This window comes from Mandrillus leucophaeus, unplaced genomic scaffold, assembly GCF_000951045.1.
Source record: "Mandrillus leucophaeus isolate KB7577 unplaced genomic scaffold, Mleu.le_1.0 Scaffold66, whole genome shotgun sequence".
NCBI classification, from domain to species: Eukaryota; Metazoa; Chordata; class Mammalia; order Primates; family Cercopithecidae; genus Mandrillus; species Mandrillus leucophaeus.
The window spans coordinates 2,096,183-2,108,205 of record NW_012107141.1 but is presented as its reverse complement, the minus strand read 5'-3'; the positions used below and the strand labels follow the sequence as shown (position 1 = coordinate 2,108,205).

The 12,023-nt window shown below is 37.9% G+C and overlaps 1 protein-coding gene across 2 annotated transcripts in view; it reads right to left on the bottom strand.

The window, feature by feature from the left end:
• The window catches only part of EXT2 (exostosin glycosyltransferase 2), a 161,070-nt gene that overhangs the window by 29,281 nt on the left and 119,766 nt on the right, over window positions 1-12,023 (bottom strand). For both annotated transcript variants that reach the window (XM_012001352.1, XM_012001351.1), the window contains exon 10: window positions 7,399-7,565. In XM_012001352.1, the coding sequence (XP_011856742.1) occupies window positions 7,399-7,565 (167 nt within the window). The remainder of the gene's footprint in view (window positions 1-7,398; window positions 7,566-12,023) is intronic.

The following is a 12,023-nucleotide window of genomic DNA, read 5'->3' as shown; positions in this document are numbered from 1 at the left end:
AAAAGATTATAGATAAATCTCCAACAAGATTCATCAAGAAAGAGATAAAACAAAAATTGCCAGTATCAGGAATGAAAAAGAGTATATCATTCCAAATCTTACAGGCTTTAAACAATAAGAGAATATTATGAATGACTTTATACCAGTACATTTTGTAATTTAGAAAAAATGAACAATTCCTTGGAAAATACGATTTATCAAAACCAATACAAGAAGAAAATCTGAAGAGTATTAGAGACATTAAAGAAATTGAGTCTGTAGTAAATATGCAAGGGTGCTGGTTGGGAAGGAAGGGAACATGGAATGGATAGAAGAAAGTCACAAATATTAACTATGGTCTGGAGATCAAGCAACAGAAGCAAAGAATGTGGTACCTATGCATATTTTCTCCTTTCCTTATGTATATATACTTGGATATATAGACCAGTTTATTTTTCTTCTTTTCTAATTACTATCTGAAATAAGAAGTATTGCTACAATTTATTCAGGTTATACAATTTATGTAAATTTATGCTATTTATTCTTTGCGTGTTTACAGTTGGTTCAGCTTCTTGAGTCTGTACATTTATGTCTCTTGCTAATTTGGGACGTTTTTAGCCATTATTTCTTCAAATGTTTCTTCAGTCCCACATTCTTTCTCTTCTTCTGAAATTCTAATGACACAATATTATATCTTTTGTGATTGTCCCACAAGTCCCTGAAGCTCTGTTCATTTTTCGCCTATCTATTTCTTCTCTGTTGTTTACACTGGAGAATTCCTATTGATTTATCTTCAAGTTCTCCAATTTTTTCTAGTTATCTCCATTCTCCTACTGAGCCCATCCAGTGAGTTTTCAATTTTAGGTATTGTAATCAGTTTTGAAATTTCCATTTAGTTCTTCTTTATATCTTCTTTTTACTGAAACTTTCTGTTTTCCATTTGTTTTAACAGTACTCATAATTGCTTATTAGAGCCTTTTTTGTGATAACCTTTTAAAAATCTTTATCAGATAATTCCAACATCTGTGTCATCTTGTTGGCATCTGTTAATTATCTTTTCTCATTGAAGTTGCAATTTCCTGGTTCCTGGTATAATGAGTAATTTTGGAACATTCTGATTATTGCTATAAGATGCTGGATCTATAAATTTTCTCTGTTGGTGTTTTCTACTTCACTAATTTAGCATTTACCTTGCTTCCTTCCTTCTACTTGCTTTGAGTTTAATTTACTCTTCTTTTTCTAGGTTCTTAAAATGGAATGAACTTTTGGTCACTGTTTTAGACTTTACTTCTTTTTATAAGCATTTAATGCTATAATTTTCCCATAAGCACTGCTTTAGGTGCATCCCACAAATTTTTTTCCAGTTTTGAAAGAGTTTACTTACAATAAAAACTATCAATTTTAAAGATATAATTCACTGAGTGTTGACAAGTGTATATAATTATTATAACCACTACCATATCATAATATAAAACATTTCCATCACCTGAAAAGCTTCTTCTTGCTTTTTTGTGGTCGATCCCATCCCCCAGCCCTGGCAATGTAGTTTTTTCTACTCTAGAATTTCATATACATGGAGTCATACAGTCAGTAGCCTCCAACCTCTGACTTTGTTCACTTAGCATAACACTTCTGAGATTTATCCATGTTGCTGCATGTATCCATTTCTTTCTTTTTATTGCTCTGTAGTACTCCCCTGTATAGATATTCCACATTCTGTTTATCCATTACCAGCTGATGTTTCTAGTTTAGGGATCTTATAAGGATAAGTCTTTATGTAGACATACGTCTGCACATATTTATTTCTTTTGGAAGCTGGGTCATATAAAAAATGTTTTATATGCCAAACTGTTTTCTAAATTGGTTGTACCAGTTCACATTTTCACCAGTAATGTATGAGTTCAAGTTGCTCCACAGCCTCATCAATACTCAGTATTGTCATTCTTTTTAATTTTACTTATAGCCATTCTAGTGGAGATATAGTGGTAAACTCACTGTGCTTTTATTTTAAAATTGCTGTAATGACTATGATGTTGAGGATTTTTGTGTGTGTTATCTTATATCTCTATATCATCCTTTATTTACTTATTTATTTATTTATATTTTTATTTTATTTTTTTGTTTGAGATGAAGTCTCATACTGTCACCCAGGCTGGAGTGCAATGGTGTGATCTTGGCTCATGGCAACCTCTGCCTCCCAGATTCATGTGATTCTCCCGCCTCAGCCTCCTGAGTAGCTGGTATTACAGGCTCACACCACCACACCCAGCTAATTTTTTGTATTTTAAGTGGAGATGGGGTTTCATCACATTGGCCAGACTGGTCTCAAACTCCTGACCTCATGATTCACCTGCCTCAGCCTCCCAAAATGCTGGGATTGCAGGTGTGAGCCACCGCGCCCAGCCTATATCATCTTTTAAAAAATGCTTCAAGCAGTAATTTTTGCTCAACTCACCCTTTCCCCCTCTGTTTAATCCTATTCAGCTTTTTTAAAGAAGTTATTCTTATTGACAAGTTATAATTATATATATTTATGGGGTACAATGTGATAGCTCCATACACATACACATTGTAGATAAGCAAATCAGACTAATCCATCACCTTGCATACTTATTTCTTTGTGGTGGAAAAATTTAAAATCCATTCTTTTAGCAATACTGAAATATAATATATGTCATTACTAACTATAGTCACCTTACTGTGAATAGATCACCAGAACTATTCCTCCTCTCTAACTGAAACTTTATACCTTTTGACCAATATTTCCCCTTTACCCGCCTTTCTCTCCAACGTCTGGTAACCACCATTCTACTCTCTACTTCAATGAGCTCGGACTTTTAGATTCTACATTTAGTGAGATAATACAATATTTGTCTTTTTGTGCCTGCCCTCTAGATAGCATAATGTCCTCTAGATTCATTCATGTTGTCACAAATGATAAAATTTCATTCTTTTTTCAAGCTGAATAGTATTCCATTGTGCATATGTATCACATTTTCTTTATCCACTCATCTGTTTATGGATACTTAGGTTGATTCCACATCTTCGCTATTGTGAACAACGCTGCAATGAATATGAGAGTGCAGATATCTCTTCAATATACTGATTTCAATTCCTTTGGATGTATACCCAGAAGTGGGGTTGCTGGATCATATGGCAGTTCTATTTTTAGTTTTTTAAGGAACATCTATACTGTTTTCTAAAACAGTTGTATCAATTTACATTCCCACCAAGTGTACAAGGCCATACATGTGTGGTCCATTTCTAAACTCTTTATTCTGTTTCATTGTCCTATATATCTAAATTTATCCCAATACTATCATGTCTTGATTACCGTAGGTTTATAGCAAGTTTGAAAATAGGGAGTGTAAGTCCTGCAACTTTGTTATTATTTTTTTAATTGCTTTGACTTTTTCAGGTCTGATGCATTTCCATTTCAATTTTAGCTTGTCAATTTCAATAACAAAAAGCCTTCTGGGATTTTGATTGGATTTCTTTGAATCTATACAATTTGGGGAGAATTTACATGGTAACAATACTGAGTCTTTGGATCCACAAGCATGCTATATCTTTCCAATTATGAAGTTGTTCTTCAATTTCTCTTGGCAACATTTTTTAGGTTTCACTAAACATATCTGGCACACATTTTGTTGAATTTTTCAAGTATTTCAGTTTTTATGCTACTGCTAGAGTATAAGTAACTTTTCTTGTAGCTTTTTGGAAATATAGCTGATATACAATAAATAGTTATTTAAAGTGTATAATTTGACATGTGTTGGCATCTGTATACACCAGTAAAACCATTACCCCAATTAAAATAATGAACATATTCATTTCCCCTAAAAGTTTTTTGTACCCCTCTGTTATTCGTCCCTCCTGCCCTTTACAGCCTGACCCTTCCCACTTACCTTCCAGGCAACCACTGATCTTTCTATCTCTAGGGTTAGTTTGCACTTTCTAGAATTTCATATATATGGAATCATAAAGTACGTTCTCTTTTTCATCCTGCTTCATTAACTTAGCATAATTATTTTGAAAAATGTCCATGTTGCTGCATGTATCAATAGTTACTTATTACTGAGCCATATTCTACTCTATGGATGTATCACAATGTTTATCCAGTCAACTGTTGATAGATATTGTTTTATTTTCTCCAGTTTTTGCCTATTACAAATAAAAGCTGCTTTCAATGTTAGCATACAAGTATTTGTCCAGACATATGTTGTCATTTCTCTAGGGTAAATACCCATGGGAAGAATGGCTGGTCATAAGCTAGATGTATGTTTAACATTTTAAACTCCAAACTGTTTTCCAAAATGGATGTAACCAGATTATGGATCATGGTAAAGTGGAAGGGCATACAGGCCAGAATAATCTTTTCTATATCTTTCATATGTGTGTTGGTAAGGGAGATTTATTCATTAATCAAATGTTACTGAATTAACTACTGAATACAATGAACTGGGTTAGGCACAGAGGACACAGCAATGAATAAGAGAGCCATGGTTCCTGCTGTTTGCTGCTTACATTCTAGAAGGAAAAACAGACACTATACCAACATAGTTCACAATTATTTGCTCACAAAGACATACAGAGTGCTCTGAACCCAACCTGACTGGGGACTCTCTGAAAGCTTCGAGATAGTAACAGCCGAGCTGAGTGTTGAAGGATGAGTAGAGATTAAGAAGACAGATATAATCCCAAGGGACTGTGATAACACCACAAAATAGTAGTTCTGGGATCCAATATAACTCCCTTAGGATGTAAATATTTACTTATTTATTCCCTTAATCAGTCAAGCCTGCTCCCAATTCCTGCATGAAAATCAATCCTAGGCTTCAGCATAAAAAGCAGGATTTAGGAGCATCATGATCTTTTGTCTCTTGATTCAACACTAAACTGAGTCCCTTCTTCAAGATAGAAATGTCCCTTCTGAGTAATGAAAACAACAATCTCTTTCGTGAATCATAGTAGAATCATGAATGGAATAATGAAAATAGCAGTAGTCATAATGATAACAGCAGCAGCAGCTAACATGGCATCTGTAAAGTGTACAGTCTACTGTCCATCACACAGGAGGTGTACTTACTGCCCTTTGGTGCTTACATTCCAAAAGGAAAAAAAGACACTAAACAACATAGTTCACCATTATTTGCTCACAAAGAGGTATAGAGTGCTCTGAACCCAACCTAGACTGGGGAATCTCACTTTCCATGTGGGAGGCACTATGTAATTTCATCCAATGCAAATAATAACCTCATGAAGTAGATACTGTCATTACCATTTTATATAAGAATGAACTATGTTCCAGAGAGATTAAATAACCTGTTCATCATCATAAATCGGTCAGTGATACAGCAGGAATTTGGGCACAGAGGCCCTAAAGCACCAATGGTAGGGGTACCTAAAAAATGTATTTGTTTGCCTTAGAGTCAAAATAATTCTGTGACAGGCAAATGATATGCTGATGACTGTAAGTACTACTTCTGAGGACCACTGATCTCAGGCAAATGTCACTCACAGTAAAATCCTCAGGGAAGACAGCACAGTGTCAGAAAAATTTGGATTTAAATCCCAATTCTTCCACTTATTAGCTGTGTGACTATAGGCAAGTTATCTAACCTTACTTAGTCTCAGTACAGAATGAGAAAAACATATCTGCTTTGCAGGCCTGGGCCAAGATCATAAGTAATGTATGGAAACACTCAGGACGTTGACAGGAACATAGTAAGTTGTATATACAAGGTTGTTATCAAAGTTGTTCCTTCCATAGCGTCTGGAGATTCTGACTAACAGAGATAAGAAAGCTTCCTGGTTTCACTCTTCTAATAATTCCTTCTTTAGAGGTAATATGGAATCAAACACAAGTAATCAGAGGAGAGAGGTAAAGATTCGAGTTCAGTCCCTTTAAGTGCTGCAAAACTTCCTCTCGTTAACATATTCTTAGTTGCTTAAAACAAACTCAGGGTTGCAAGAAATCAAAGGAATACATTTAGCCCACCCTTCTTTTAGTAGTCTTCCTTTAGACCAACTGAAAATACTAAAGAGACAGCACTCTGTCCATCTTGGCCATGCTGTTTTGAACATTCCTTTTTTCCACCTCTCTTTTGCCACAAAAATAAACAGATGAGTAGCATTTGAAGCCATTATATGCAATGAAGAGAGAAATCACTGGCAAAAAAAAAAAAATTAGTCTTTTTTTCCATGACTTGATTAGAAAAACAAGCAGGCAATTTGTTTTTAAAATGGGAATAATAGTATACTAAATATCATCCAACACCCTAGACACTATGCTGTAAAAGTCATCTTCTACGAATAAAAATAAATCCAAAAAGATGAATGTATGTTTTATTAACTACTCTCATGCCTTTCATTGGTCAGTAACTACATCACCCAGGGCATTACATATCAATCTATTTCATAACAATTTCTTTTACACTCAAATGAAGCTACATTTTTAAAAAAACCTGGGAAAACTTGAGCTTTTAATTTTTGGTGGTGGTGATAAGTGTCGGGGGGAGTGGATTCCTTTTCCTTTCCCTTAAAATCCACCTTCGATTTAAGTGTTTAAAAATACATTTCTATAATAAATACATGTACTAAATATAGCTTCATTTAAAAAAAGTATGATTTAAGAACCCCAAATTCAACAAATCCTCAGTTAACTAAAGAAAATGGTTACCTCACTCCCCTTTCCCCTGAGCCAGCTATAGCTAAATGACTTGAACACTCTGCGTGCTTAAGTCTGATACCACCTCTACCCCCAGCCGCAGGCCTCCGCCTGTCGTCATCATGCATCTCACGTACACCCTGACAGGGCCCATCAATTCCTATTGCTTTTCACCAGGCCTCGACTCTGGCACTTTCCCCTGGGGAGACCTTTACTGGTCTCCATACTTAACCCTTGAACCCAGCCTAATCCATCAGCCTCATTGAATAAACGGTGATAGGGAATGTTTCTCCCTAAAGACAGGCAGCCAGCCTCTCCACTTAAAACTCAGAAAGAAAGCCATCAACAGGGTCTGCTTTGTTTGTCAGTGTCGCCAGCTTCTTCACTTATTGATGTTTTTATTGTTGCAGTGCCCAGCTGCTTGAGTCAAAGGAAGTGGTATTCAAGGAGACATCAATTAAGTGCTTGTTAAATGCTATAGATGCTCTTTTGAAATTGTCCCCTGGGACTCTCTTTGGGAGTTCCCAAAACCAGTGGAGGGCACAGTTGCCATTTTGGAATAGGGTTTCTCCAGTGCTTCACAGAACAGCTTCATAACCCACACTCTTATGCACACCTTTTGGATTCTACTGGCAGATTTTAGGAATTCTGACTTTTAAGAAGGAAATATAATACTCTTTTTTAGGAAAGACAAGCAGTCATAGAAAGTAATATTAAACATATAAACATACGGTGTAAAACCTCCTTACCTCATAACCAAATTGCAGCTCGTCAGAGGTCAGCATAATGATGTCATCATCAATGGCCAGAACAGCTTCCGTCTCGATTTCATCATAAGGGAAGAAACGGTTACTTAACTTGTTTTCAGCAGTCCTCACAACTTTTAATGGAACCCGGATTTTGGGCCAGAGAGAATCTGGAAAAAGGGAAAAGGTATTTACTATTCTCTTAATTTTGTGAGGAGATAAAGTAGTAAAAGCATGACATCACAAATGAGATAGAAGAATCAACTTCTATCCATGGCTCTCATCAAATCCAAAGGTACAACTGTGCCAGGGGAGATTCTCACAGATGCATCTTTATTATTATAGAAACTATATATACTGTACATACACACACACATACACAACACATATACACACATACAATATACATACATATTTATCCTCTCTAAATCCTTGTAACATTACTAATTCTCAACACTGTCCTAACTAGAATGAACAAATTGGCTTCAACTCACAATTGAGAGGCAGAGAAGCCAAACGACTCGACCAAGGTCACAATGACAGGAAGAAAAATAAAGTCTGCATTACCTCATTCTCAGGATCAAGACTTTAATATCAGAACTCTACCCACCTGTGGTAAATACTCTGTAAAATACTTCCAGGTAAGTCTATCCTAGCTGAAAACTTGCCTGTAGCTGTTCTAGGAAATACAGTGTATGTGCTGAAGATGTCTGCCCCGACGTGCCCACCTCCGTCATGCAATCAAACAGCTTTCAGTGCCGCTAAAATCCACCCCTCATCAAAGTATGTTTCATTGAATTAGTGTAGCTTCCTTAACCCAACACTGTATCCCCTCCCCCTGACTCACTAGGTTTGGTTTCTCATCATGACCAATTTACAAAGTAAATATCAAATTTCTAGGTCCAATTATGTGGGATTTTCTAGTATACTAAAGAAGCACCAACCCATGACTTGCCTTATATTTTTTTCCCATTCTACTTTATGAAATGACTGGAGTAATTGAACCACAGGTTCTTTGTTTTAAAACACTGCATTTAGCAGAGATGAAATTCAAACTTCTTTGGTACAGTACCCATGTCCATAGATGTCAGAGGGCAGTTTGTTTGTTACACATTTATCAAACGAGAATAGGAAGGCTAGGTATCATACTGCTTTCAAAAAGTCCATCATGTCATTGTAGAAAAATCTCATTTTTGTGGGTCTTGAAGTCCCAAAGCGCTCATGGCCACTCCAAAGTCACCATAATGAAGGAGAAGTATGATACAGGGAAAGTCAGTAGGGAAAAGCTGTCTTAACTGACTGCATATAAAATGTTTTACTTCTGCATAGTTGTAATATAACTGGTTGTAGAACACACTGTTGTGGCACTCCCAGGGTCTTGGAAGGGGCCTGTGCAAGTGAGAGGCCTTGTAGTCAAGGAAGAGATTCATGGTCTTCAAATAAACCTGTGGCACAGAGCCTAAAAGAGAGTGGTCAGCTCCAAAAAGTGTGTTTGGGAAAGGGCTGAATCCATGACCAAAGAAATAACCCTATGGGCCACTGCCTTTTCATCAATATCAACAGTTAATTATAGTTAATTCTTGGCACATAATTGATAAATATCTTTGGAATAATGCACGAACACATGACTGAAAGACTGGAGGCCTGAATTCTGCATTATCTATGGGATGTTAAGCAAGTCCATTCTTCTCAGGACAAGAATAAGCAGAGGGAAAGGGAGAAGTGGACTTTGTTAAGCAACTAATATATGCCAGATGCTTTACAGATGCACTGTCATTCAATCCTCCTGACAACCTTATGAGGCAGGAATTATTTACAAAGTAGTATTTTCACGGCTCAGAGAGGTTAATTAACTTGCCCAGTGATACACAGAAAATAATAAAGCTAGTATTTGAACTTAAGTCTGTTTAGCATTAAAAGACCAAAAAGGACCTGCAGCTTCAGAATCCCATGTTTCTCTGGATCTGGAACAAAACTAGTAAGGTTCAATCACTTTCTCCAGCAATCATTCTTATTCTTGCTTGATCCCTACTTCCTATATCAGATAAATAAAATCCCTGTCACACAACTACCGTTTCCAAATCCTTGTAAAACATGAATACATTGTAACAGTGGTCCTCAACCTTTTTGGCACCAGGGACCAGTTCTGAGGAAGAAAATTTTTCCATGAATGGAGGGGAAGGTGGGGCAGGGATGGTTTTAGGATGAAACTACTCCACCTCAGATCATTCGGCATTAGATTCTCATAAGGGGCGCGCAACCTAGATCCCTGCATGAGTCGTTCACAATAGGGTTCTCACTCTAGTGAGAATCTAATGCTGCCGCTGATCCTACAGGAGGCGGAGTTCAGGCGGTACCCACCATTCCTCCTGCTGTGCAGCTCGGTTCCTAACAGGTCACAGATGGCTATGGGTTCATGGCCTGGGGTTGGGGACCCCTGTACCGTAACATCTAAAATGAAGGAGGTTATAGCCCTACCTACCAGACCAGTGGTTTTCAAAACTTTTGGTCTCAGAATCCCTTTATGCTCTTAAAAATTATTGAAAATCCCAAAGAGATTTTGTTTATATAGGATACACACACACACGTGTGTGCACACATGCACAAACACACACATAAACACACTACTTACTATATTAGTAATTAAAACTGAGGAAATTTTAAAACATGAAATACATGAAAATATACAAGCACACATTCCATTAGCTGTGGGAAATGATGTCACTCATGACCTGTAGATTCTGGAGAACTCTACTGTACATTTGTGAGAGAATAAAAGAAGTGGAAAGATAAATTATGACTAAGTGTGATTATGAAAATAATTTCCATATCCTGGATCTCCTGAAACGATCTCAGGGATGTTCACGGTACCTGGATTACACTCAGAAATCAGAGTTAGACTCTGTTCAGATTTGGGTACCACAACGTTAAGAGAAGTACCAACAAGCCCAGAAAATAGTTGAGAAGAAATAACAAAGACAGTGCAGGCATCTGTATCCAGGCTTTCTATAGAATGCTTAAAGAAATGAAGTGTGCCACTTATCACTTTATTGCCTCTCAGTTTCAACTGTAGTCATCATTGCCCTGTTAGTGATAGCCGAACTGGACCCTGCAATCATGTCTCCTTTGCCAGCTGGCATGGCGTCACACTGTGTCAGTACAGGGCACTGAAGGGCCAGTGCAGTGCGTAGGGGTGGCTTTCTTCCTGGTTCTGGTATGCCTTTTATACTTCTTGCTCCAGTAGTGCCTGGCCAGCAGGCAGGCAGGCAGGCAGGCAGGGGCACTTGTCTCTAGCAAGTGTAAGTAGCACCTCTTCCCTGGGGCGGCTTCCCAGCAGGTTCTAGCACACCCCAACAGGCTTCCCAGTGAACTTAACAGCACCCCTCCAGGCAACTTCCCAGCAAGTTCTGTGGATGCCCCACCAGCAACTCAGCCAAAATTCTCCCTGTGGGTAGCTCCAGGTGAGCTCCACTAAAGCCCTAGCCAGTTTCCCAGCAAGTTCACAGATTCCTGTTGAATTCTATGTGTAGATGAGGGCATGATTGGGTTTCCTGCTTGTCAACTTTGGCCTGTGGCACTTCAGTAAACTTTACTAATCCAGTGAGTGTGATTAGTAAGGTGTGAATCTCAGATCTAGCTGGGGAAGGGGCTCTCCCAAGTTTATTTTCTATAATCTTTAGAGTTCTCTTTACCCTTTAGTAGGCAAATCCTGTTACTAGTTAATAATTCTTCAGATTAAATTTTTCCTGTTCAAATTACCATGCGGTTTCTGTCTCCTAAATGCACCTTGACTAATATTCTTGGGCTATCAGAAAGATTATCGAATGAAAAGGGAATTGTTCTCTATGGCCTCTAGAGTTAGAAGCATGACAAATGGAAGGGTAGAAGTTACAGGGAAACTGATTCAGACTTAAAATAGGTAAGAACTTCCTGATGGTATAAACTGTTCTAAGATGTGTTGCGTTCAGCAGCACAATGTGCCCTTTTACTTCAAATGCTCTCACTTAGGTCAGATTTCTACTTGATATCAGGTGGAAACTAAACAAGATGCCTCTATGGCCAAGGATTCCACGAGGCAGCAAACATCACAGAAAGAACACAGTCTTTGGAAACAGCTTCGGATCCCAGGTCTACCACTTACTTGTCATGTGACCTTGAACAAGTTAAACACCCTGAGCCTGCTTCTTCAACTATGAAGAAGGAATAACGACGCCACCATCTTGACATGATTGACTGTGAGGATGAATGGGAAAGTATTCAGCAACACAGTGCCCAGAACACCGGTGGTAGTCACTAAATGTCAGCCATGCTGTCTCTGGAAAGTCTGCGTCTACCTACAGAACCAGAGCATTTTTTCCGAACCCTAGGTAGCAGTGTCAAAGTGGTACATTTGAGATCTGGTACAATCCAGTGGTATACCCCTGGCTCAGGCCTTCCACATCCACTTTGAGAGAAGCAAGATCCCTGCCATGAATCCTCTAAACCCTCACACGCTAATAAAACAAAAGAACATGGAACTTTGGTCATGTTAATTCCACAAGGCAACAAACAGCTCCTCTTTCCACTATGTAGAGAAACTAGGCTAGCTACTTTGATTAAGTATGAACGTACCTCTACACTGGATGGAA